The sequence below is a fragment of the Rana temporaria genome, chromosome 6, assembly GCF_905171775.1.
Source record: "Rana temporaria chromosome 6, aRanTem1.1, whole genome shotgun sequence".
NCBI classification, from domain to species: Eukaryota; Metazoa; Chordata; class Amphibia; order Anura; family Ranidae; genus Rana; species Rana temporaria.
In genome coordinates this window covers 95864210-95888770 of record NC_053494.1, presented here as the reverse complement: position 1 = coordinate 95888770, position 24561 = coordinate 95864210, and the positions used below count along the sequence as shown (strand labels likewise).

The following is a 24561-nucleotide window of genomic DNA, read 5'->3' as shown; positions in this document are numbered from 1 at the left end:
CGAGCAGAAGGAGGTGGACTCTAGATCTGGGGGAGATAAATGAGGAGACCTGGGACTTGTGTTTACAATCTGGCCCCATCACTTCTTTTCCCAGTCGCACAGATTGTCTCATTTGTTTTTATTGCATAGGGCCTACCGTACACCTATACAATTGCATTGATTGGGAAGTTATATTCCTTGTTTACCTTTTTTAAATTTCTCTTGCAGTTTTTTCAATAGGTGACGGCCTCCTCATATAAGGCCTGATTATTTTGGATCTGGCCTGCCAACTCTTCCTGGTCTTCTCTAAATTGTCTGAAGCCCCATACACACTATTAGATTTTCTGCAGATTCTTGTCTTCAGATTCACCAAAACCAATATAACCATAACAGTTTAAATTTGTATGCAATCAGGCAGGCTCTTGTGCTACAAGGTTTTGTTAAATCTCAAGACAAAAATCTGCAGAAAATGTAATAGTGTGTATGGGGCTTTAGGTTACTGTCATCCTGTTGGATCCCGATTTATATGGATTCTATCTTCTTTTTTGTTTTTGTTATTTAAGGTGGTACGGGTTTCCAACAATTCTTTCTTTAGGGCTGTCGTTTGGCAAGACTTCATAATGGGCCAGTCTCGATTTTTTTGTCTTTTGCACCAACAAAAGCCATAGTCAGTCAGTTAACCCGGCCATCTTCAATAAAAAAAAAAATATAATTTAACCTCTGTGCCTGTTCCATCTCCTCTTTGATAAACACATCCAAATTGCCCCCTAGGTTTAATCTCTTACAAATGTATTTGGCTACACCGTAGTCAAGAACTCTCCTTTAGTTTTCATGAGGCTAAGTAGCCTTTTTCAGGTTTGAGGTGGTTACTGCTGGGGCGGTATTACCATCCCGGCTATTTCCAGATATACTTGATTCACTATCACTTCCTGCCATGTTACTATACAACATATGTCCTTAACAACGCATCTAAAAAAATACAACCACCAGTATGTTTCTGTAATGTGGTAAGATTCCTTCTTACAAAATATCTCAGCAGTGCCTCCAATTTATGTTGTGAGTGTGGTATGGAATCTTAATACATATGGGGAATTTGAATTACATAAAAATGTCAGTGTTTTTGTCCAGTGCCTCCAACCTTACGGTAAAAATATGAACTTTATTCATACAGTCAGTAACATCCCACAATATTTTCCTGAGTTTGATAATCTATTGAGAATTCTTACCAATGTATAAATATTTCCCAATAAAATGAATAAGTAAATAAATTTATTAATTTACAAGTATAATTATACAACTTCATACAGAATCAGAATGTCTGGTGGTTAATATTCTATACACCTTATCAAATACATCAATGAAGCCATTTTCTTTAAGATGGGACGAATAACCCAAGGGTAGCCCAAATGAATATGTTAAAACAAATTGAGATAATCGTGCCTTAAATTCAAAAACATAATATCTCTTGTCGCTCAGAAAAACAATCTTCATAATTCCACCGGCTGGACGGAATGCAAAATATGTCTTGCAGAGCCAACCAATAGATATTGTCAATTTGAAGGAAATTTTAATTTAACAGGGCTACCAGATTGAATTAGGCGACAATTTCCCTGGGACCACAATAGCCAAATTAGTAATACAGGCTGATCCTAATTTCACTCACACGCATAACTTCAACACACAAAACCAATAACGTGGAACATTTTTAAAATACTAAACTACCCTTCATACAGTACAAGATAAGATTAAAATAAACAGTAAAATATGATTCCTGTAATATTGGGAAGAAAAGGTTATCAATATTTATATGGTCAGTATCTCACCCCTGTTTAAAGGAAAGGATTCGTCCTAGCAGCAACGTCCAGCGAGTGTGTCAGCGTGTGGGTCTGTGGTCCTCTCCCTTCATCTCGTCTTTTTTATGGTGCAAAACTTGGATGGTTATCTCCTTCACTTTATGTGGACCGTCTTGTGATTGGTTGGTTGCAAATATGGGAGGTAACTGCCCTGATTCTCACCCTGCCCATCTGTGATCATGGCTAAAGTGTAATCAGAATATGATGTATAGTGTTATTATGAAATGTGTTTTAACATGTTTCATGTTAATCTAATATAATAATTGTTTGCCTTTTTGTCCTGTCATTTACTGTCCCCATCTTGTGTACTTTACTGGCTACAGAAATCTCAACCTAGCCAAATATATTGAGATTGACAGAGTTTCATGGAATCAAACATCACCTTTTAACCATAACAGACTGGTGCCAAATCCTTATCAAATATATGGAGGACTATGGTACACATTGATTTTTACAACATGTGTTGCAACATTGTAACTTAACATATTATATATCCATATCTATATAGATACATGTATTTGTACATTTTACTTTTTTGTAGAATTAACCGGGCGTCAATGATGCCATTGTCTGGGGAAAAGCTGAGTCAACATTGGGTGCTTTCTGAAGAGACGATCTCACCCTTTGAAACAATGGGGTCGTTTACCCTGGCTTTTCTTTAACACAGGCTTTGCGATCTGGACCTCAAAACACAAATTTGACAACGGTCAGCCAAATTGGCACCATTGTACAGATTACTCTGTCATCATTAGGTTTGTCTCTTGACCTCCACACTCCTTAGAGGGGATTATTCAATCAACCTTTTCTGGTGGTGGTGGTGGGAGGGAGGGGGGGATGCTCCCCTGGTATGACAACTCCTTGTCTGAATTTTTCACAAATTATGAACATTTTTATGCATCCCGGCCATGACACTCCCATCTACCCAGTGGCACCCACCCGCCGCAGTCACCAGGAATGTATGTAAAGCCCCCCATTGTCAGGTTCATATAATGTATGGACCTGGCAGTGAAAGGGTTAAACAAAGTTATAATATTATATATAATATTTTGCATAAAGGTTTGTGAAGTAGTTATGGAAAATAATCAATATATAGCTGTGTTTAAAATGGCAGTCCAACATCACTAACCATATCAATCACTCTTTTTGGTATAAATTCTATTTCTACAACATGGCAAATAATTTACTAGTAGGTGTAAACGAGTAAAAGAAACCCAACAGACATGACATGTATGGCTGCCGATTCTGTGTAATTGAATCATTAATTGAAAGGGGCGTGTTCAAAATAATAGCAGCGTGGAGTTCAATTATTGAGGTCATTCAGTCTGTGAAAAAAGGACGAAGTCAGCAAATGCTATACATGCTGAGTATAGTGCATTTCTTTCTGAAAATCTGAGTAAAATGGGTCCCTTCAGACATTGTTCAGAAGAACAGGATACTTTGATTAAAAAGTTGATTACAGAAGGAAAAACATATAAAGAAGTGAAGAAACTGATAGGCTGCTCAGCTAAATGATCTTAAACGCTTTAAAATGGCAACCAAAACCAGAAAGACGTGGAAGAAAATGAAAAACTATCATCTGAATAGATAGAAGACTAGCTAAAATGGCACACTTAGCCAATAATCAGCTCCAGGGTGATGAAAGAAGATGTAAAGTTACCTATGAATACTGTAACAAATAGAAGATGCCTAAGTGAAGCCAAACTATCGGCAAGAAGACCCCACAAAGTCCCATTGTTGAAAAAAACGACATATGCTGAAGGAGTCTCAATTTGCCAAAAAACACATTGAGTGGCCTAAAGAGAAATGGCACATTTTGTGGACTGATATAAGCAAGATTGATCTTTTGGGGTCTAGGGGCCGCAAACAGTTTGTTAGATCAGTGGTCATCAACCCTGTCCTGCAGGGCCCACTAACGGGCCAGGTTTTATGTATTACCTTGGGGAGATGCAGTCTAGAATACTGCAATCACTGAGGAGCAAATGATATCAGCTGTGATGTATTTCAGTTATCTTGCAAACCTGGCCTGTTAGTGGGCCCTGCAGGACAGGGTTGATGACCACTGTGTTAGATGACCCCCAAACACTGAACTCAAGAAAGTAAAGCATGGTGAAAAACATCAGGCTATGGGGAAGTTTCTCATACTATAGTGTCGGGCCTATTTATCACATACCAGGGATCATGGATCAGTTTGAATACATCAAAATACTTGAAGAGGTCATGTTGCCTTATGCCGAAGAGGAAATACCCTTTATATTAGGTGTTTCAACACAACGACCCCAAACACACCAGTAAGCAAGCATCCTGGTTCCAGACCAACAAGATTAAAGTGGATGTAAACCCTCCATACACCCAGTGAAGTGAACAGCCTCAGATGATACACAGAGATAAACCAAATCTCCCTACATAGGTTTTACATGTATATTTGCTGTCTTCACATTTATATACTGTTTAGGAAGTTCAGATTGTTTTAGGAAATGTTCTTTTCCTGTTTAACACAGTGTGTGATGTCTGGGCATACAGCCAAGATGGCTTAAATTGCTGATGAGAGCAAAGGCACCCCCTCTCCACATAGGCAGGGACTCTCAGAGGTGTTTTGCAACAGGGCCAGCTGTCTGCTAATCTATTTATAGCAACCTCCCCGGACAGAAACCTCAGGCTGCTTTTATCTGATGTGTCCGAGAATTTGTTAGGCGTTATCAGGCTGATAACAGAGGAACGGGTCAGGAGAGAGCTACGGGACTTGGCTCTTTGAAAAGAGATAACAAAATACTGCAGATATGTGCCCAGCTCAAATTTCATGAATTGGGTTTACATGCAGCACTTTAATGTTATGGAGTGGCCAGCTCAATCCCTGGAACTTAATACAATAGAAAACTTGTAGGGTGACATCAAAAATGCTATTTCTGAGGTAAAACGAAGAAAGCCAGAGGAATTGTACAATCGTCCTGGGCTGGAATACATGTTAACAGGTGCAAGAACTTGCACATTTGTGAAGCGGTTCTCAGAAACCGTGGTTACACTACTAAATATTAGTTCATGATTCCCAGGAGAGCTAAATCTTCAAGCAATGTTCAGTTTATACAGAAAATGTTTAAGTTTGCAAGGAAAAATTCAGACTGCTATATTCTGGAAAAGCCCATTTCTTTTTTTTCCCTCACTGTCTGTAAAGTAATAACAAATTTGAAACATAGTTTTGATTTTAAATAGACTGTGCAGCATCCCCAATGTATTTGTGTGTAAATAAAAGCTATTATAAGGATTTTGAGCTTTACTCACTTTTTTAAACACAAAAGTCCTATAAAGTCAATGAAAATTGGCAATTTGAGAAGTCACGAAATCTGAAAAAATTCTGCATTTTGTCCCTCTCTCTCATTTAAAAAAAAAAAGTTTTTGAGGCGTAGCTTTGGATAGAATACATAATTTTTATAATCCTATGAGGCTTTTTTTCTGTCTGTCTATGTACTAAATGGGAATTCTCCAAAATGAGGGGAAATCTCATCTCAGACATTGATGTCAATTGGTTTGAAAGGCAAAGTTTTTTTTTTTTTTGTTGTATTAAAGTGGTATGAAACCCCAAATTAATAATGTATTACAGCTTACCAATCATTAGATGTAGTGGCTGCATCAGTTTTCCTTACTTTAGCCCTGTGCACACGGCCAGGAATCCTGCCGTTCTTTTGAATGGCAAGAACGCGGTGACGTCATAGACTACGACGAGCCGGCGCTCATCACAAGCGATGCCATCGCCGCCATCTTGCTACACCCTACCATGTCACCACCCTTGTATGCTACAGCGCATGCGTCGAAGTCTCATCGAACATGCGCTGGTTTACCTGGGAACAGGTAAGCATACTGACATACAGTTTTCTCAGCAAGAAACAATCTGGCGAGAATCTTGATGAGAAAAAAGCAGGTTCTCTATTTTTCTCTTCAGTATTCCCAGCAGTTCTCTCGATGAGCAAGCATACACACGGACAGTTTTCACGGCAAAAAGCTCTACCAGCAGCTTTCTTGCAGAGAAAACCGGTTGTGTGTACGAGGCTTAAAGCTTTTTTTCTCTAGTGATCTGGCCAGTAACACCCCGTGTATTAGTGAGACACAATTCTGACAGTTTTTTTCCTTTTGGGATAAAGGTTTTACGTGAATAAATACAAGCTGATCGTTTTAATCACCCTTGCCAGTGTTACGTGGCTTCTCCCATCCATATAAACTGATACATTCTGCTGGAGAGCTTGAGAAAAACAGACTTACTGGCCCAATCACCAGGTGAAAACAGAAGGAACACAATCTAAAAAAAATATATGCTTTGGGGTTTAATACTGCTTTAAAATGTAATATATCACAGCTTAACATTAGATGTGGTGGCTGCATTTTTATTTTTTACTTCCGTTTTCACCTGGTATTCTGGCCAGTGACACGTGTTGTGAAATAAAATGCCCCACGCTGGATGAATGAGCACAGGAGAAAGATTTGGACAGCAGCATTGTTAATCTGTGGAGAAGAGTGTTAGATGTACTAGCAGACTTAAATACACCAACAAACTGCAGCTCACACTTTATAAGAAATTACAGAAAACTTTTTTTTTCTTTTGATGAAGGTTTTCCAAAAATAAATAAAACCAATCATTGTAAGCACCCCTGCCAATGTTGAATGGTTTGTCTCATCCCTATTACGGATACTATCTGCAAGAGAGCTTTTTCTTTTGAAAAACAACAGACTTACTGGCCAGATCAGATGAAAATAGAAGCAAGCCTAAAAAGAAAACTAATGCAGTCATCACACCTAAGAAATTGGTAAGCTGCAATATAATAAATGTTTGCTTTTGGGATTAATATTTAAAGCATTCTCTGCATTAAAGTGTATGTAAACTCCCCATACACCCAGTGAAGTGAACAGCCTCAGATGATACACAGAGATTAACCAAATCTCCCAACATAGGTTGTATATGTTTATCTGCTGTGTTCACATTTATATACCGTTTAGAAAGTTGAGATCATGTTAAGAGATGTTCTCTTCCTGGTTAACACAGAGTGTGATGTCTGGGCATACAGCCGAGAAAGCCAACATTGCTGATTGGAGGAAAGGCACACACCCCCTCTCCTCATAGGCAGAGACTCTCAGAGCTGTTTTGTAATAGAAGCTGCTCTCTGCTAATCTATTTTAGCAACCTCCTGCTTTTGTATAATGTATGAACAGAAGATCAGTAATTTCTCCATGTCAGTCCACCCCACTCTACAGTTAGAACACACCCAGGGAACATACTTAACCCCTTCCCCGCCCCCTAGTGTTAACCCCTTCACTACCAGTGAAATTTTTATAGTAATCCGATGCATTTTTATAGCACTGATCGCTATAAAAATGCCAATGGTCCCAAAAATGTGTCAAAAGTGTCCGAAGTGTCCGCCATAATGCCGTAGTACCCCAAAAAAAAAAAAAAAAAAAAAAACGCCGATCGCCGCCATTACTAGTAAAAAAAAAAAAAAAACTGCCATAAAAATACCCCCTATTTTGTAAACGCTATAACGTTTGCGCAAACCAATAAAACGCTTATTGCGATTTTTTTTATGAAAAATATGTAGAAGAATATGTATCGGCCTAAACTGAGGAAAAAAAAAATTGTTAATATATTTTTGGGGGATATTTATTATAGCAAAAAGTAAAAGGTATTAATTTTTTTCAAAATTGTCGCTCTATTTTTGTTTATAGCGCAAAAAAAAAAAAAAAAAAAAGAGGTTATCAAATACCACCAAAAGAAAGCTCTATTTGTGGGGAAAAAAGGACGCCAATTTTGTCTGGGAGCCATGTCGCACGACCGCGCAATTGTCAGTTTAAGCGACGCAGTGCCAAATCGCAAAAAGTGCTCTGGTCTTTGACCAGCAATATGGTCCGGGGGTTAAGTGGTTAATGATACCAATGTCCAAAAAAAAGGTTATAAAAAAATGTATTGACAGGTTACCATACATAAATAAGTGAACAACCACCAAATACATCAATGGTTATCTTCATCATATATATGTTCCATTCATCAAAATGTCTTTCAGACGGCAACTTGAAAACCTCAACACGTTTTAACTCATAATAAATCTTCATCAGGAGGAAATCAGTATATTATATACCCAAAGATGCATTAATAAAAACAGATGGATGCATGTCCAAAAGAGGCCCCAGAAGTAGAAAACGATGGATGCAAGGGAGAATGTCCCAACCACCAAATTGAGGGAAGAGGAGGTAACCCGATATGAGTAAAACACAGAACCCAGGACTCATGGGATCGCCTTGATGGTACCAAACAAACCCACAGCAAAGACAGCATACATTTTTTGAAACTTTTTTTTGGTACCGTTAAAGTCCCAACCTGTTCTCTTTGTTAGTGATCCAAGTATAACATGCCTATTATTTTAATAATAATAAAAAAGCTTTACATCCCCTTTAAAGTGACAACGGTAAAAAAGTTTAGACTTCACATGACAAATGTTACCATGAGTATCTCAGTGAGGTATTATAGGAGAACAAACCTGACAGGGAATCTAAACCCCTCCCCCCCTCAATATACATACTCTTCCAGCTTTCAACACCAGGGTTTGAAATTCTTATTGTACCCCAAATGTCCAGTAACTATTAATCCTGCTTGCACACTTTAAAAATAAAGAAAAGTTGCTTTAAAAACATGATGTATCGTAATTATATGTTGGACAACCAATTGCATCAATGTTGTAGAACTAACTCTCATAGCTAGCAATCTTTGACAAAAAAAAAATCTATTTAGCGTAAACCTGTTATGTGAAAAATACAAGTGCTGTCATTGCCAACCATCTTCTGAAAATCCTGCATACAATATGAAGAAAAGGGTGATCCCTGCACTCTGCCACCTGGTTTGTCACAGTTTTATTTCATACTTTACATACAAAAAAGCGAATTAAAGATTCCCAATACCAAGATTGTTTCTTGTGTTTAAACATGTTTTCTCAAAGTGCATTTACACATGGAAAAGGATAAATGCTATCGACAATTTTATCTGTGCATTTCTGTTAAATAAAATTGTGGCAAATCAGATCAAAAAAGTGCAGGAGTCTCCTTTTTCTTTACAGTGAACACATGAGTTACAAGTCACTATAGAACAGTGAACCTGAGGGGTACCTTTAGGACCATGAAAACAAGACTGCAAGTAGTGTTTTGAGATTGTATTTCTTTTTGAAAATGCTAGTTGCCTAAATGCTTTGTTGTCCTGTAGACTTCAATACTTTGAGCAGCTGACCAGTAACAAGCATGCAGATCAGGAATGTAAAAGAAAAGTTAATAACTAGCTTTTTCAAATGGAGATGACAAATTGTGGCCTTCATGCTTTCCTTTCGATAATAAAAGGAAATTACCTGAGGTCCATTAGGCATATAATTAACATGTAACGCTAGAGGTTTTTTCCAATGATTAAAATATGTAAAAAAAGTAAACAAAAACAATATGTTTGGTTTTCAACACACTGATTAAGGAAAGACAGACTGAAAAACAGATATAACAGGGTCTTCATGGTTTGTCACAACTAACACACTGTGGAATTTATCAAACAGCATCAAGAGTTGTGAGCGTCGCATGTTCTCATTGTACATGATCTCTTCAAGATGATGCCGGCCTCGAAAATAGTGTAGTAACCTAGAAAATTAAATTTGAAAAAAATTTAAAGACAGGTATCAATACTTGTTTTCAAGTTGTTAAAAGCTGAACAACATTATAAAATACCTTGAGCATTTTGTGTAGCCATTTTTCTTTTTAGTGTTTAGGACCTGAAATGTCACATTTTTCAAGTGCGAGATCCTGACAAGAGCTTTGGAGTTTCTCCAAGTTCCATATGTATTCCAGGTTAAATGATGGCCAATGTCAATCACCCAACTTCCTGTGAACCCAATGCGGTCATGGACCCACCCACTGTGGGCACGTCATCACACTGATCTGGGAGAATGCTGCAGAAAGTGATGCAACGCAATTATGTGGTACCAGTTCTTGCAGCATCCTGCCCCCCCCACCACATATAGAAGAAGAAGACGACTCTAAAGTCACATGACCAGACATAAATGCACATGTATTTACACATATTCCAAAAGGCCAAAAGTCAAAACGCAATTAAGAAAATTATTGATGGATATAAAAGTGTATATGAAGAGTCTTAAAAAATTTCAATTCAATTTCATACAATATCCAGAAAGTGCACACAGTAGACAATCAGTAAGTATATGCCTCTTACCAAATGTGATCGACCAAAAATTAGAATGCTCATTTGTGCATGTAGTACAACATAGGAAGCCAGCATATATAGAATATATGAAGGAATAAAATAACCCAACATAGTAAAGACCGTTTAAACTCTTCCTTTTAAACATAGTAAAAAGTACCTTAAGGCAACTTGTAATCATACAAAACAAACTATTCCAGCACACTGTCGGCTCGTGAATAGACAAAGCTATGAGTAACGGCAAAGCGCGCGTGATGCCGTATCAGGCCGATTTCAATGCGTTTCGTCATCAGTGACGTCCACTTTTTACTACTTTTAATAAAAGAGGGAGAGTTTAACCCCTTCACGCAAAATCCCATACCTGTATGTCATTTGGTTTAAGTGGTTGTACTGTGGCGATGCCTGCACCTGCAAGCAATCCCCCTGTTACCATTTTTTAGATCTAGCGGTCAGCTTTTCATGATAACAACCGATGCGGCTAGTAAGCCGCTCTTTCATTTATCATAAGGAGTGGGAGGGGACATCCCCCTCTCGCCACTCTGCCGGGGTCTCCCCACCGGAAAACTGGAGCGGAGCGGGCAAACTTATATGCACTGGCTGTGTGAAGTCGGGTTTACGATGTTAAAAAATGGACGCAGCATCACTACCGGTTTATTTGGCTGCCAATGTCGCTGATTAAAAAAAAAAAAAACACAGATTTTGGTGTTTTTAATACTTTGAAGTGCAAAGAGAGGGATTTGGGGTCTTTTAGAATCCCGATCCCTCCATAAAGTGTACCTATCACTGCCTATTACTGTCACAAGGTATGTGTACATTCCTTGTGACAGCAATAAAAATGATCAGATTTTTTTTTTTAAAGGGACAGTGTTAAATAAAAGAAAACCAAGAAAAGCATGCGCCCGCAAGCCATGCCCGCAAATGTAAACAGTGTTAATCACAATGAGGTATCGCCACGTTCGTTAGAGAGAGAGCAATAATTCTAGCAAAAAAGACCTCCTCTAACTCTAAACAGTTAAAAAAAATTATTTAAACGTTGCCTAGAGAGATTTTTAAATACCGTAGTTTGTCACCATTCCACAAGTACATGCAATTTTAAAGTGCAACATATTAGATATCCATTTACTCAGCGTAACATCTTTCACAATGTGCAAAAAAATTGTGCTAACTGTACTGCTTTTTCATTTTTTAACCACTTAACGCCCGCCGCATGACTATTTACGTCCGCAAAATGGCACGGACAGGCAGAAGGGCGTATATATACGTCCTTGCCTTCTAGCGGGTGGGGGGTCCGATCGGGACCCCCCCCGCTGCGTGCGGCGGGCGGATTCCCGCGGGGAGCGATCCGGGACGACAGCGCGGCTATTCGTATATAGCCGCTCCGTCGCGATCGCTCCCCGGAGCTGAAGAACGGGGAGAGCCGTGTGTAAACACGGCTTCCCCGCGCTTCACTGTGGCGGCGTATCGATCGAGTGATCCCTTTTATAGGGAGACTCGATCGATGACATCAGTCCTACAGCCACACCCCTCTACAGTTGTAAACACACACTAGGTGAACCCTAACTCCTACAGCGCCCCCTGTGGTTAACTCCCAAACTGCAACTGTCATTTTCACAATAATGCAATTTAAATGCATTTTTTGCTGTGAAAATGACAATGGTCCCAAAAATGTGTCAAAATTGTCCAAAGTGTCCGCCATAATGTCGCAGTCATGAAAAAAATCGCTGATCGCCGCCAATAGTAGTAAACAAAAATTATTAATAAAAATGCAAAAAAACTATCCCCTATTTTGAAAACGCTATAAATTTTGCGCAAACCAATCGATAAACACTTATTGCGATTTTTTTTACCAAAAATAGGTAGAAGAATACGTATCGGCCTAAACTGAGGAAAAAAAATGTTTTTATATATGTTTTTGGGGGATATTTATTATAGCAAAAAGTAAAAAATATTGAATTTTTTCAAAATTGTCGCTCTATTTTTGTTTATAGCGCAAAAAATAAAAACCGCAGAGGTGATCAGAATACCACCAAAAGAAAGCTCTATTTGTGGGGAAAAAAGGACGCCAATTTTGTTTGGGAGCCACGTCGCACGACCACGCAATTGTCTGTTAAAGCGACGCAGTGCCGAATTGTAAAAACGCCTTTGGGCATTTAGCAGCATATTGGTCCGGGGCTTAAGTGGTTAATAAAAAAAAAGTATTTTTTCCAAAAAAATTGCGTTTAAAGATGGCTGCGCAAATACCGTGTGGCATAAAATATTGCAACAGCTGCCATGTTATTCGCTAGGGTCTTTGCTAAAAGCAATATAAAAATATATATTAAGTAATTTTCCATAAAAAAAAAAAAAAAAAAAACAGATTCTAACTTGTAAGCAACAAGTGTCAAAAACAGGCTTGGTCTTGAAGTGGTTAAACGAGCATACACTTTAAACGTAGAACCATCTCTTAAAAAAAAGGCCTATAACTTACAAAGCAGCCCAATAGTGATGCCCAACCTTTGTCCAAGGGAGGACAGGGATGATGAAGTTGGGGCTTCATGACATTGGTGGGAACCTGCCCCTTAACAGGGATAAAAGCGACTTGGGCTGGTCAGCTGACCATTTCACATGGACCATTCACACGAGAGGGATCCCAGGCATGCTCACATCCACAGAATCACACACAAGGTAACTGAGTCTCACTTGTATCTACACAAAACTCTTCAGGTTAATTTTAGTTTTACATTTTATAGTTCACCATTATGGTGTGCACATGGTGGGTTTGGTTTGGATACATTTTTGGTGGGTATATGCATACACTTCTCCCTTGGCTGTAGTCCCCTTAGTTAGTACACTTCAGATCACTGCAGTATTTACACACTATTCATCACCTCCACCCACTCATTGGTATAGGTTCATCCCATAGTTTACTTTACTTGTTTACTTATTTACTTATGGTTTCATGTCCATATCCTTGCAGAGCAGTGTGGGCTGTCAAGCATGAACAAGATTCACATGGTCGCGATATGGTCACCTGGTCTTCACCTGGCATGGTCGTGATATGGTCTCTGGTCTGAATGGGATTCCTCACCTCAACCTCGGGGGGGGGGGGGGGGGGGGTCATCACCCTGTCCCCGTCCTCCCTTGGACATAGGTTGGGCATCACTATTGGGCCGCATTGTAAGTTAGACATTTTTTTGAGAAATGGTTCTCTGTTTAAAAGGTATCCTATATTTATAGATAAGTTATTGATTTAATTTCACAGCATTTTACTCCTGATAATTGGCATAGAGTATACATCGAACTGATGCCCAGACAAGTTTGGCTCACTAAGAGCAATTGCTTAAGTTTAATTATTATCAATAAATTAGTGTTTTATGGAATTGTACTGTTAATCATGATGTATTTTATTGTGTATAATAATTGTATATTCATACTATCATTTATAGTATATTGTGTTCTTTAATAACGATTATTGATACTATTTAACTCGATTTGTAATCAAATAATTCAATGATCAATATGAACAAGGTATGAATAAGGTATGAATTCAGTGACATACAAAGTCCCATGCCTTCCTCTTTTTTGTTGTCATTATAATTTTTAGTTAATCACATTTGGTAAGAGGTATATTCCAAGTATGTCCGGTTGTGGATCTCATCATTCAACCTCATTTGCAATTTCCGGATGTTTTATGCCACGTGCACACGATCGGAATTTCCGACAACAAAACTGTGGATTTTTTTCCGATGGAATGTTGGCTCCAACTTGTGTTGCATACTCACTGTCACACAAATGTCTGAAATTCCGAACGGCAAGAACGCGGTGATGTACAACACTATGACGAGCCAAAAATTAAGTTCGATGATTCCGAGTATGCATCGGATTCGGAGCATGCGTAGGATTTTTGTGCATCGACGATTGGAAATTCCGACAAGAACTTTTGCTGTCGGAAAAATTGAGAACAGCTCTCAAACATTTGTTATCGGAAATTCCGACAGCAAATGTCCAATTGTCTTACGATTCCATGCACACAATCGGAATATATGACCAAAAGCTCACATCGAACATTTGTTGTTGGAAATTCCGATCGTGTGTACGCGGCATTAGGCTGCTTTCACACAATTGTAAGACTCTTCACATACACGTTACAGTACATGTTGCCGAGAATGTGTTTCTAGCACGACAGCATCGCGCTGATTCTTGGCGACATGGTGCCGACATCTCGCACTTGCTGGAATAGACAAAGCACATTCCAGTGTCAGGAATGCTAGTAGATCAGTACTGTGTGACTGCACAGAGAAAACCAACAAGGTGAGTAGTGAAGTAAAAGGTGTTTATTTACAATATGTGGGGACAACCAGTGCACAATAAACAGCAAGCAGTATGTACAATCAAAGGGAGATACCGTATTCAAAAACAAGCCAGGCCGAGGTCATACACGTGGGATGCCAGCAGAAGGGTGAGGGGACAGGAATCAGAAAACAGGGAGGATAAGTCCAGGCAGGGATCAAGATCAAGGATCGGGATCAGGTCCAGGGATCAGGGTCAGAATACAGGCTCAGGATCAAGGTAAGTAGACCGATACCAGGGCGAGGACTGATTGCACACGCCGGGTATATATATGCTTGCTAATTGCGTTCAGGTCACACCTGAACGCAGAAAAAGGCTTTATGCTCCACACTGCCAAGAATCCCCCGCTGGTGGACGCCAGTACTGCAGCCCAAGGATAACATAACACCACCAGGGAAGAACTCCCCCGACAGTCCAAGACTGTCGGGAGACACCTGGTGGTGGGCCACAGTACTGCACGCCAAATACCAGGCAGTAACACCAGCAGGGGGAACCTTCAGTGACATTCAGCGAGCGCGTCATAGAAGCGACGGGGATCCGACTTGGATTCCCGCCAATTCTAGCTGCAGCATTTGGTATGCATTCCTGAGAGGGAGAACTCCACGCCAATTTTTAAATAAAAAAACGACATGGGTTCCCCCCCAGGAGCATACCAGGCCCTTAGGTCTGGTATGGGTTGTAAGGAGACCCCCCCTACGCCGAAAAACCCGACATAGGGGGTCCCCCTACAATCCATACGAGACCCGTATCCAAAGCACGCTACTCGGCCGGCCAGGAAAGGAGTGGGGACGAGCGAGCGCCCCCCCCCCCCTCCTGAGCCATACCAGGCCGCATGCCCTCAACATGGGGGGGTTGGGTGCTCTGGGGCAGGGGGGCACACTGCGCACTTCCAAAGTTTGGAATGTGTGTAAATACATGAATTTTGTATTTTTAACATATTCTCTATAGTCATTTTTTATTTTTGCACTTTATGTATTTTTATTGAGCTGAAGTTTATATAGCACTGCTTATTATTTTGCATTTATATTGTTCACAGCTGGTATCACAGTTGATTAGGTGGATGCTTGCTATATAAAAATTTGTGACCTAGCACAGATTTTTAGGGATTCAATAAATGCACATGTATTTTATTTATTTTTACAAACTGTGTAGGTAAGCTGGAGTTTAACCACTTCAATACGCACCTTCCTGCCCAAGCCAATTTTCAGCTTTCAGCGCTGTCGCAATTTGATTGACAACTGCGTGGTCATGCTACATTGTACCCAAACAATTTTTTTATAATTTTGTTCCCACAAATAGACATAAGAGAGAGTAAGCGCTAGCACCAGCAGCAGTGGAAATGCAGCTAAAACAAATAAAAACAGGTTAGCTCATGGGAGCTAATTAAAACTTTAGACTGTTGATATAGTCCTTTAAATTCGTAATAAAACACTTGCAGGCAGCCTAGTGAAGATTGGAAGCGAATCTGAAGGAAGAAGAGGAAAACACAATGGCGCCACTCTAAGTGTAATAAGTAGTGTAGAATTTGTTGGATAAAAACAGCAGCAAGTTTACTCACAAGCGTTGGTGAGATTAGGCATGTGTCACCAAAGAAACGTCCCCGGCTGTCACTGTATGCGTCTGTGTTGTGGAGCGGTTGGCAGCGGTGGATGCCATCGCTTCCTCTGTCTCTGACACACTGGGAGCCGAGCTGTGACGTCAATTTCAGATGGACGCTGGATCAGATGGATGGCAATACTTCCGGGTGATGTGGGGGAGCTAGTAGGCGACGCGTTTGCGGAGCATGCGTTTCGTTCTCAAGCCTCTACTTATTACACTTAGAGTGGCACCATTGTGTTTTCCTCTTCTGTTCCCACAAATAGAGCTTTCTTTTGGTGGTATTTGATCACTTCTGCAGTTTTTATTTTTTGCGCAGCAACTAAAAAAAAGAGACCGAAAATTTTGAAAAAAAATGTAAGTTTATATTTTGTTCTGTTAAATTTTTTGTAAATAAGTAAGTTTTCTTCTTCAATTATGGGCAGTGATATGACTGCACTGATGGGCACTGATAGGGTGTGTCATGGACCTGGCCTTGCAGTGCTGGAATGTTTCTACTTGAAATCCTAATTCATGGATTTCAGAAGATGGGACATTACTGACAGTTCATTGCAGGAGATACTGGCTAGAATTGTGGATTGAAGGTTAATTGAATCTATTATGTATGTTTGAAGATGTATGTGTTTACGCTAAGGGACTTTGTATTGTTCTAAAGGTCAGAAGCCTCCTGTCAGCTGTAATGAATTAGCATTCTATTGTCTAAAGGAATGTAACCTATCAGAGGTAGTAATTAAGTAGACCGGGTTATTGTGTACATTGATTACCCCCTGGGGCTTCTGTCTTAATACACAAGTCTTTCTATCCAAGCTATTGGACCAATCCATGTTGACTATTTCAAGTCCTCATTTGCATGGTCAAGGAGGACCTAAGTGAAGACTGCATATACTTTACAATTGACCAATAGGAAAGCGGTAGTTGGGAGTGGGATGTTCCAAATTCTGTATAAAAGTGTGCTGTGTACTTGAAAATAAAGAGTCCTGTTTGAACTTACATACAGCCTGCCTGGTGTTTGTTCTTAATGGGTCTGAACGGCACATAGCTGTAGTTCGGACCCCGGAACCTTGGATGACTGGACCATCAGACGCTGCAATCTGCAAGCTGACTCACTGGTAGCAGAGGAGTGTCGGGAGAGCAGAACCGGGCAAGCAAAGGATCTCGTCACAAGGTGGCACTGCTGGGCACTCATGGGCGGCACTGATAGGTGGGTTCTGATGGGCATGGATGGTCACTGAGGGATGGCACTGCTGGGCATCACTTATTTTATATTTTTGCCAGTCAGTGCCCATTTGTGGGCACTGATTGGCATCTATTGTGTATATTTTTTAACATGTGGATGGCCATGGGGTACATACCTGTCCATTCACATGTTGCCCTTTTCCCTGGTTGTCCTGGTGGCTTCCCTGGTGGTCCAGTGTGGGCATCCATGGGGGGGGGCTACGCAGATAAACAATCAGCGTATACCCCCCCTGTCAGGAGAGCCACCGATCGGCTCTCCTCTATGCGCAAATGTCAGATGCGAGTGAGGAAGAGCCGATCAACAGCTCTTCCTGTTTACATCGTAATCAGCCGTGATTGGACACGGCTGATCATGTGGTAAAGAGCCTTCGTCGGAGGCTCTTTACCGAGATCGGAGATGCAGGGTATCAGACTGACACCCTGCATCACTGATCGCCGCGCGCCCACCGGTATGTTATCCTGCTGGACGTCAATAGACGTCCCGTCAGGATAACAGAACCAATTTGCTATTGACTGGGCGGGAAGTGGTTAAAGGTTAATGATAAAACTCTGCTAGGGATTCATGAGAAATGCCCTTGATCTTTTAATGGAAGTTTTAATTTTTTGGCAAAAGTCACTTAATGTAAATGATAGCACTGCATTTTATTCTGTCTACACCATAACCAATCATAGTAGCAAATTAACAGCAGATTAACTCAAACTGAAGAAATTCATATTTGAGTTCATCACATATTCTGTACTGGATCATTACCAGACTTTGACGGACAGTGGGAGTATTTCTGTCACGTACACACATTAAGGATAAGAATATAAAATATATTTAAAAAAAAAAAAAAAAAATATATATATATATATATATATATATATATATATATATATATATATATATATATATATATATATATATATATATATATATATATATATATTTATATATTACACACACACACACACACTTTATTAATTAATTACACCTTGCTAGTACCAAAAAGAGAAAAAATACCCCAACAGAAACTTTATAGGCAGATAAGAGAGTAATGGGAAAATTTAACACAAGGTGTAAAATCTAACAAAATGTTATTAATTTACAAGTCTAAAAAAACATATCCCAAGGGGGGACAGTTATACATCACAAAATAACATACACAAATGAACAAATTGACACCCAATCATCAGGTATGCTGGAGCACCGAGCAAGATGGAGTAAAGGCCAGATGGTTACAAGGTGTTCACAGCTGGTTCCAACTGTGCCTTGTATAAACTGTTCAGCCTGGTGATGGTGTAAGGGATATTTTCTTGGCACACTTTGGCCCCCTTATACCAACTGAGTATTGTTTAAACGCTATGGCCTACCAGAGTATTGTAGCAGACCATTTTCATCTGTTTATGACTACAGTGTACCCATCTTCTTATTGGCTACTTCTAGCAGGATATTGCACCAAATTATCTCTAACTGGTTTCTTAAACATGACACTGAGTTCACTGAATTCCAGTGGCCTCCACAGTAATCAGATCTCAATCCAACAGAGCACTTTTGGGATTTGGTGAAATGGGAGATTTGCATCATGGATGTGCAGCCCACAAATCTGCAGCAACTGAATGATGTTATTATGTCAATGTGGACCATAATCTGAGGAATGTTTCCAACAACTTGTTGAATCTATGCCACAAAGAGTTAAGCCAACATAAAGAAAAGCTCCAAATACTTGCGCTATAGTCCAAAAAGTAGGGTTGTCCCGATACCACTTTTTTAATACCGAGTACAAGTACCGATACTTTTTTTCAAGTACTCGCCGATACCGATTACCGATACTTATTTTTAATGTCATGTGACGCACTAATAGATGGCACTGGCTGATGGGCACTAAAAGGTGGCACTGACTGATGGCTGGCAGTGGCACTGATGAATGGGCACTGATAGGTAGCACTGATTATGCAGCACGGATGAACACTGATAGGTGGCATGCACTGATGGCTGGCACTGAAAGATGGCACTGATAGGTGGCACGAATGGCTGGCACACACTGAAGTATGGCACCGATAGGTGGCACACTGAAAGATGGCACAGATAGGTGGTAATGATGGGCACAGATGAAGTGCACTTATAAGGCTACACTGATGTGCGGCGATAATGGGCACAGATAGGCGGCAATGATGGGCACAGATGAAGTGGCACTTATAGGGCTGCACTGATGTGTGACACAGATAGGCGGCAATGATGGACAGAGATAGGTGGCACTGATAAGGGGGGGGCATTGATATAAGGTGGGCTGTGAGCTAATGGGGGTCTCCAAGGGGGGTGCTGATTTAATGGTTGGTTACCACACATTATATCAGCAGTCAGTACCCCCTCTTAGAGACCCCCATTAGCTCAAAGCCCCCCTCCTTAGAGACTTCCAGGGATCAGCAGGCCCTGTCCTCTTTAAGACATCGTTCATGTTTTACAAGCGTGACCTGGGAGCCACTGCAAGGAGGGAAGTGTGAGAGATGAGCTGGGGGAGGGGGGGACAGAGCTGCTCTTGGGCTCCTCGCACTCGCGCTCCATGCAGACAGTGTGTGAGTGAGAACAGATCGGCAGGTTATTACTCACATGCACACTGTTCCCCGATTGCTCCAGCAGCACTTTCTTCTGCTCTCCTATCTCGCCTGAACCGCTGATTGATGTCACGGCGGGGCCGGCACTAGAAGGCATCTGTCGGGGGGAGCTCATTCCACCGCACACACCGCAGCCATCTCAGTACAGTGAGGGATTTGTCCCCGCCCACTGACTTCCTGTTGTACGCCGCCTCTCTCTTCCATCCCAGGTATCGGGTGAAGCATCGGGAGCATTTGCACGAGTACAAGTACTCGTGCAAATGCTCGGTATTGGTCCTAATACCGATACTAGTATCGGTATCGGGACAACCGTACCAAAAAGTCTCCCAAAATTGGAATGAGCAGTCAAAAGTGTATGCAATCTGCCAAGGAAAGGGTTAAATAGTTTGTGTGCACATAACAATGCAGCGCCATAAGCCAGTGGGGCACAGGCGGCTGTAAAAACCTAAAAAAAGAAAAAAAAGAAGAAGAAGTGCACAGGCTCCTAGTGAAACCATTTAATTAAAACAGACAGAAAAAACACAACACACTCACAAGGGTGTGTAGATCTGAGTGTCCATGCGTGTGTGTGCTACCCACAATGGCCGGAGCTTCGAACATGGTCTCCACTAAAGGATCAGAGGGCTGATGGTGGTGGGTGATGGACAAGCGTCACGCAAGCCGCTCTTTCCATAGGAAACCCAACTGGTACATAAACCGCTCAATGCTTGTTGTCTTCCAACAGCGGTAGCATTAAGTACTGATGGATATATCCACAACAATGGAGGGTTAAGAAAATTAAATGTTCTTTAGTTACTATTAAGTTGCCAGTGCATTTAAAAAGAGCTAATAAATCATGGGTAGCTAAAAATGCATATAAACCCAAAATAAAAGGCCTTCAAATACAAGGTCATTGTCAGCATTCAACTTTACATAGAATGCAATAAGAAATATAAGCGTGAAATCAGGGCAGCTAAGATAGAACACGAAAGGCACATATCGGAGGAGAGTAAAAAAAAACAAGAAATTATATAAACAGTAATAAAAGGGAGACCAGAACATATTGGCCCCAAAAAAGATAAAAGGGAATTTGGCTACAAATGACAGAGAGAAGGTGAAGGTTTTGAATAATAGGATTTATTCATATTTACCTGTAAAATCCCTTTCTTTTTCATCATGGGACACAGAGTCAGCTTAATATTCATTACCTACTTGGTTATACTTCATCAGGTAAATGGACACTGGTAGACCAAAGGTCTTTAGACAGGAAGTGGTCCCCTATTTAACACCTCCCATACAGGAGGCACATCAGTTTTGTAGCAAGCACTGAATCCTCAAAAAGAGGGGAGGAAGCTCTGTGTCCCATGATGTACTCAAAGAAAAGGATTTTACAGGTAAGTATGACGAAAAAATCTAATTTTCTTTTTCATACATCATGGGACACAGAGTCAGACTAATATTCATTACCTACAGGGATGTCGCAGAGCAATAGCCTTGAGGGAAGGGATACACCCTGCCAAACGATAGCCATCGGTACACTGCGGCCGAAAGCCGAATCCTCAGCTGCTCAAACATCCACTTGATAACATTTTGTGAATGTATGCACTAAAGCAGTGGTCATCAACCTTGTCCTGCAGGGCCCACTAACAGGCCAGGTTTGCAAGATAACTGAAATACATCACAGCTGATATAATTTGCTCCTCAGTGATTGCAGTATTCTAGACTGCACCTCGCCAAGGTAATACATAAAACTAGGGTTGTCCCGATACCGATACTAGAACCGTTTTCGGGACCGATTCAGAGTATTTGCGGGAGTACTCGTACTCCCGCAAATACCCCCGATACCGAAATAGAATACTCCCCCCCCCCCCCCGCCACCGTTACGCCGCATCCCGCTGCCGTTACGTCGCATCCCGCCGAATCCGCGCTGCCGTCGACTGTTTAACACGCGCGGGGAGTGTAATGATTGGCGCCGCGTATAGACACTCCCCCTTGCTCGGGTGAACTGTCCAATCCCGAGCAAGGAGGAGTGTCTGTACGCAGCGCGGCACGAATCATTACAGCTGTAATGATTGGCACCGCACCACGTATAGACACTCCCCCTTGCTCGGGTGAACTGTCCAATCCCGAGCAAGGGGGAGTGTCTGTACGCAGCGCGGCGCCAATCATTACACTCCCCGCGCGTGTTAAACAGTCGGCGGCAGCGCGGATGCAGGTAAGGGGGATATGGGGGGAGACAATGTCTGCATATGGGAGACAATGGCTGGATATGGGGGAAGACAATGGCTGGATATGGGGGAAGACAATGGCTGGATATGGGGGAAGACAATGGCTGGATATGGGGGAAGACAATGGCTGGATATGGGGGGAGACAATGGCTGGATATGGTGGGAGACATTGCTGCATGGGGGGAGACAATGGCTGGATATGGGGGACATGGCTGCATATGGGGGGAGACAGTGGCTGGATAATGGGGGGAGACAGTGGCTGGATAATGGGGGGAGACAGTGGCTGGATAATGGGGGGAGACAGTGGCTGGATAATGGGGGGAGACAGTGGCTGGATAATGGGGGGAGACAGTGGCTGGATAATGGGGGGAGACAGTGGCTGGATAATGGGGGGAGACAGTGGCTGGATAATGGGGGGAGACAATGGTTGCATATGGGGGGAGACAATGGCTGCATCTGTGGGGGGACATGGCTGCATATGGAGACACATTTAAAAAAAAGTATCGGTATTCGGTATCGGCGACTACTAAAAAAAAAAGTATCGGTCCTAAAAAAAGTGGTATCGGGACAACCCTACATAAAACCTGGCCTGTTAGTGGGCCCTGCAGGACAGGGTTGATGACCACTGCACTAAAAGACCAGGTAGCAGCCTTACAAATCTGAGCCACAGATACCTGATGGCAAAAAGCCCAGGAGGTTCCTACACCTCTGGTAGAATGAGCTCTCACCCTAAAAGGGAGGAGCTTTACGTTTGAGACCGCAGGCCTGAATGATCAATTGACGGACCCAATTGGCAATGGAAGCCTTAGAAGCTGCTTGCCCTTTCTTGGGGCCTTTTGGTAAAACAGAAAAGGAGTCTTATCCTCGGATTTCCGCAGATCTAGACAAATAAACCTCGACTGCCCGGACAAGGTCCAGAGAATGCAGTCGTCTCTCTTCGGCTGAACAAGGCTGAGAGCAAAAAGAAAGCAGAATAATGTCCTGATTTAAATGAAAGGCCAACACCACTTTTGGCAAAAAGGATGGAACAGGTTATAACTCGACTCTGTCGTGGTGAAGGATCAAGTACGGTTCCCTGCATGAAAGGGCCGCCAACTCCGACACCTTTCTAGCCGAGGTGATAGCCATCAGGAAGGCTAGCTTGCGTGACAGGAAGTCTAATGGAATGTCCTTGATAGGTTCAAATGGTTGTTTCTGTAACACAGACAGCGCCAAATTCATTTCCCAAGGACACATAGGTGACCTAATGGGGGGAAGCAAACAAGTTGCCCCCTGCATAAAGGTTCGGATGAACAAATGGGATGCTAAAGGCCTTTGGAAGAATACGGACAAGGCCGAAATCTGACCTCTGATTGCATTCAAAGCCAATTTGATTTCTACAGCTGACTGTAGAAAAAGAGAATTCTCCCAATCATGTATTTCCAAGGATGCCATTTTCTGGCTTTACACCAAGTCTTCCAGACCTTAAGATATATCTTTCTAGTGACAGTTTTTCTAGCATTCACTAGGGTAGAAACTACTGATCCTGAGATACCACGGTTCTTTAACACCCTGTCTTTAATAGCCATGCTGTCAAATTTAGAGACTGTAAATTGGGGTGAAATATAGGACTTTGAGACAGTAGATCGGGGCGACGTGGAAGCGTCTATGGCCTGTCTATTGTCAGTCTCACAATCTCCTGGAACCAGGGCCTTCTGGTGCCACCAGAATGACCAAACCCCCCCCCCTTTCTGAATCCTGCGCAAAAAATGTGGAAGGAAAGAGATCGGAGGGAAAGCATAAACCAGGGAGTATTGTCTCCATGGAACTATCGAAGCATCTGCTCCAAATGCCAGAGGATCCCCTGTTCGGGACACAAATTGCTGTAGCTTGTTGTTGAATCTGGATGCCAATTGGTCGACCTCTGGCCATCCTCAATGCTGGCAAATTTCCTAGAAAACCCCTGGGTGTTGGACTGCCGATATAATCGGCACATCTCCCTCTGCCCAGGTTAGTATGTGGTTCACCTCCTTCAAAGCTGAATGACTCCTGGTACCGCCTTGATGGTTTATATAGGCCACTGCAGTGGCATTGTTGGACTGAACCCCCGATAGGGCTATGCTGAAGCTCCACCATCCAGGACCGTAGGGCCAGACGTACTGTCTGTAATTCTAGGATGTTGATGGGCAGGATCTGTTCTGTCCCCGACCATTTACCCTGAGCCGAGACCCTGTCTAGGGTAGCTCCCCAGTCTGAGAGACTGGTATCTGTAGTCGGTACTATCCAATTTACCAGGAGAAAGGATTTTCCCTTTAGCAGGTTCACCAGTTCAGGGTTAAGTGTGCCCGAGGAGATAAGCCAATTGGATAATCCAGGACTTTTCCTCTTCTGACAGCCAGACATAAGCAAAAACAAAAAAGGTACACTTTGCAAACAACCACCCACACAGGTTTTCAGCCTTTAGCTAGCTAGACTGATTGTAACAATCACTGGGATAAAGGGTTTTCACCGACCCGTCCAAGTGCAGGGCAGCTTAGAAACTAAGGGCCCAATCTTCACCCTT

The 24561-nt window shown here is 41.7% G+C and overlaps 1 protein-coding gene across 6 annotated transcripts in view; it reads right to left on the bottom strand.

Moving 5' to 3' along the window:
- Positions 1-7756: 7756 nt before the first annotated feature.
- The window catches only part of NPRL3 (NPR3 like, GATOR1 complex subunit), a 235483-nt gene continuing 218678 nt past the window's right edge, over positions 7757-24561 (bottom strand). For all 6 annotated transcript variants that reach the window (XM_040357013.1, XM_040357018.1, XM_040357014.1 and 3 more), the window contains one exon: positions 7757-9479. In XM_040357013.1, the coding sequence (XP_040212947.1) occupies positions 9314-9479 (166 nt within the window). In that variant the 3' untranslated portion in view covers positions 7757-9313. The remainder of the gene's footprint in view (positions 9480-24561) is intronic.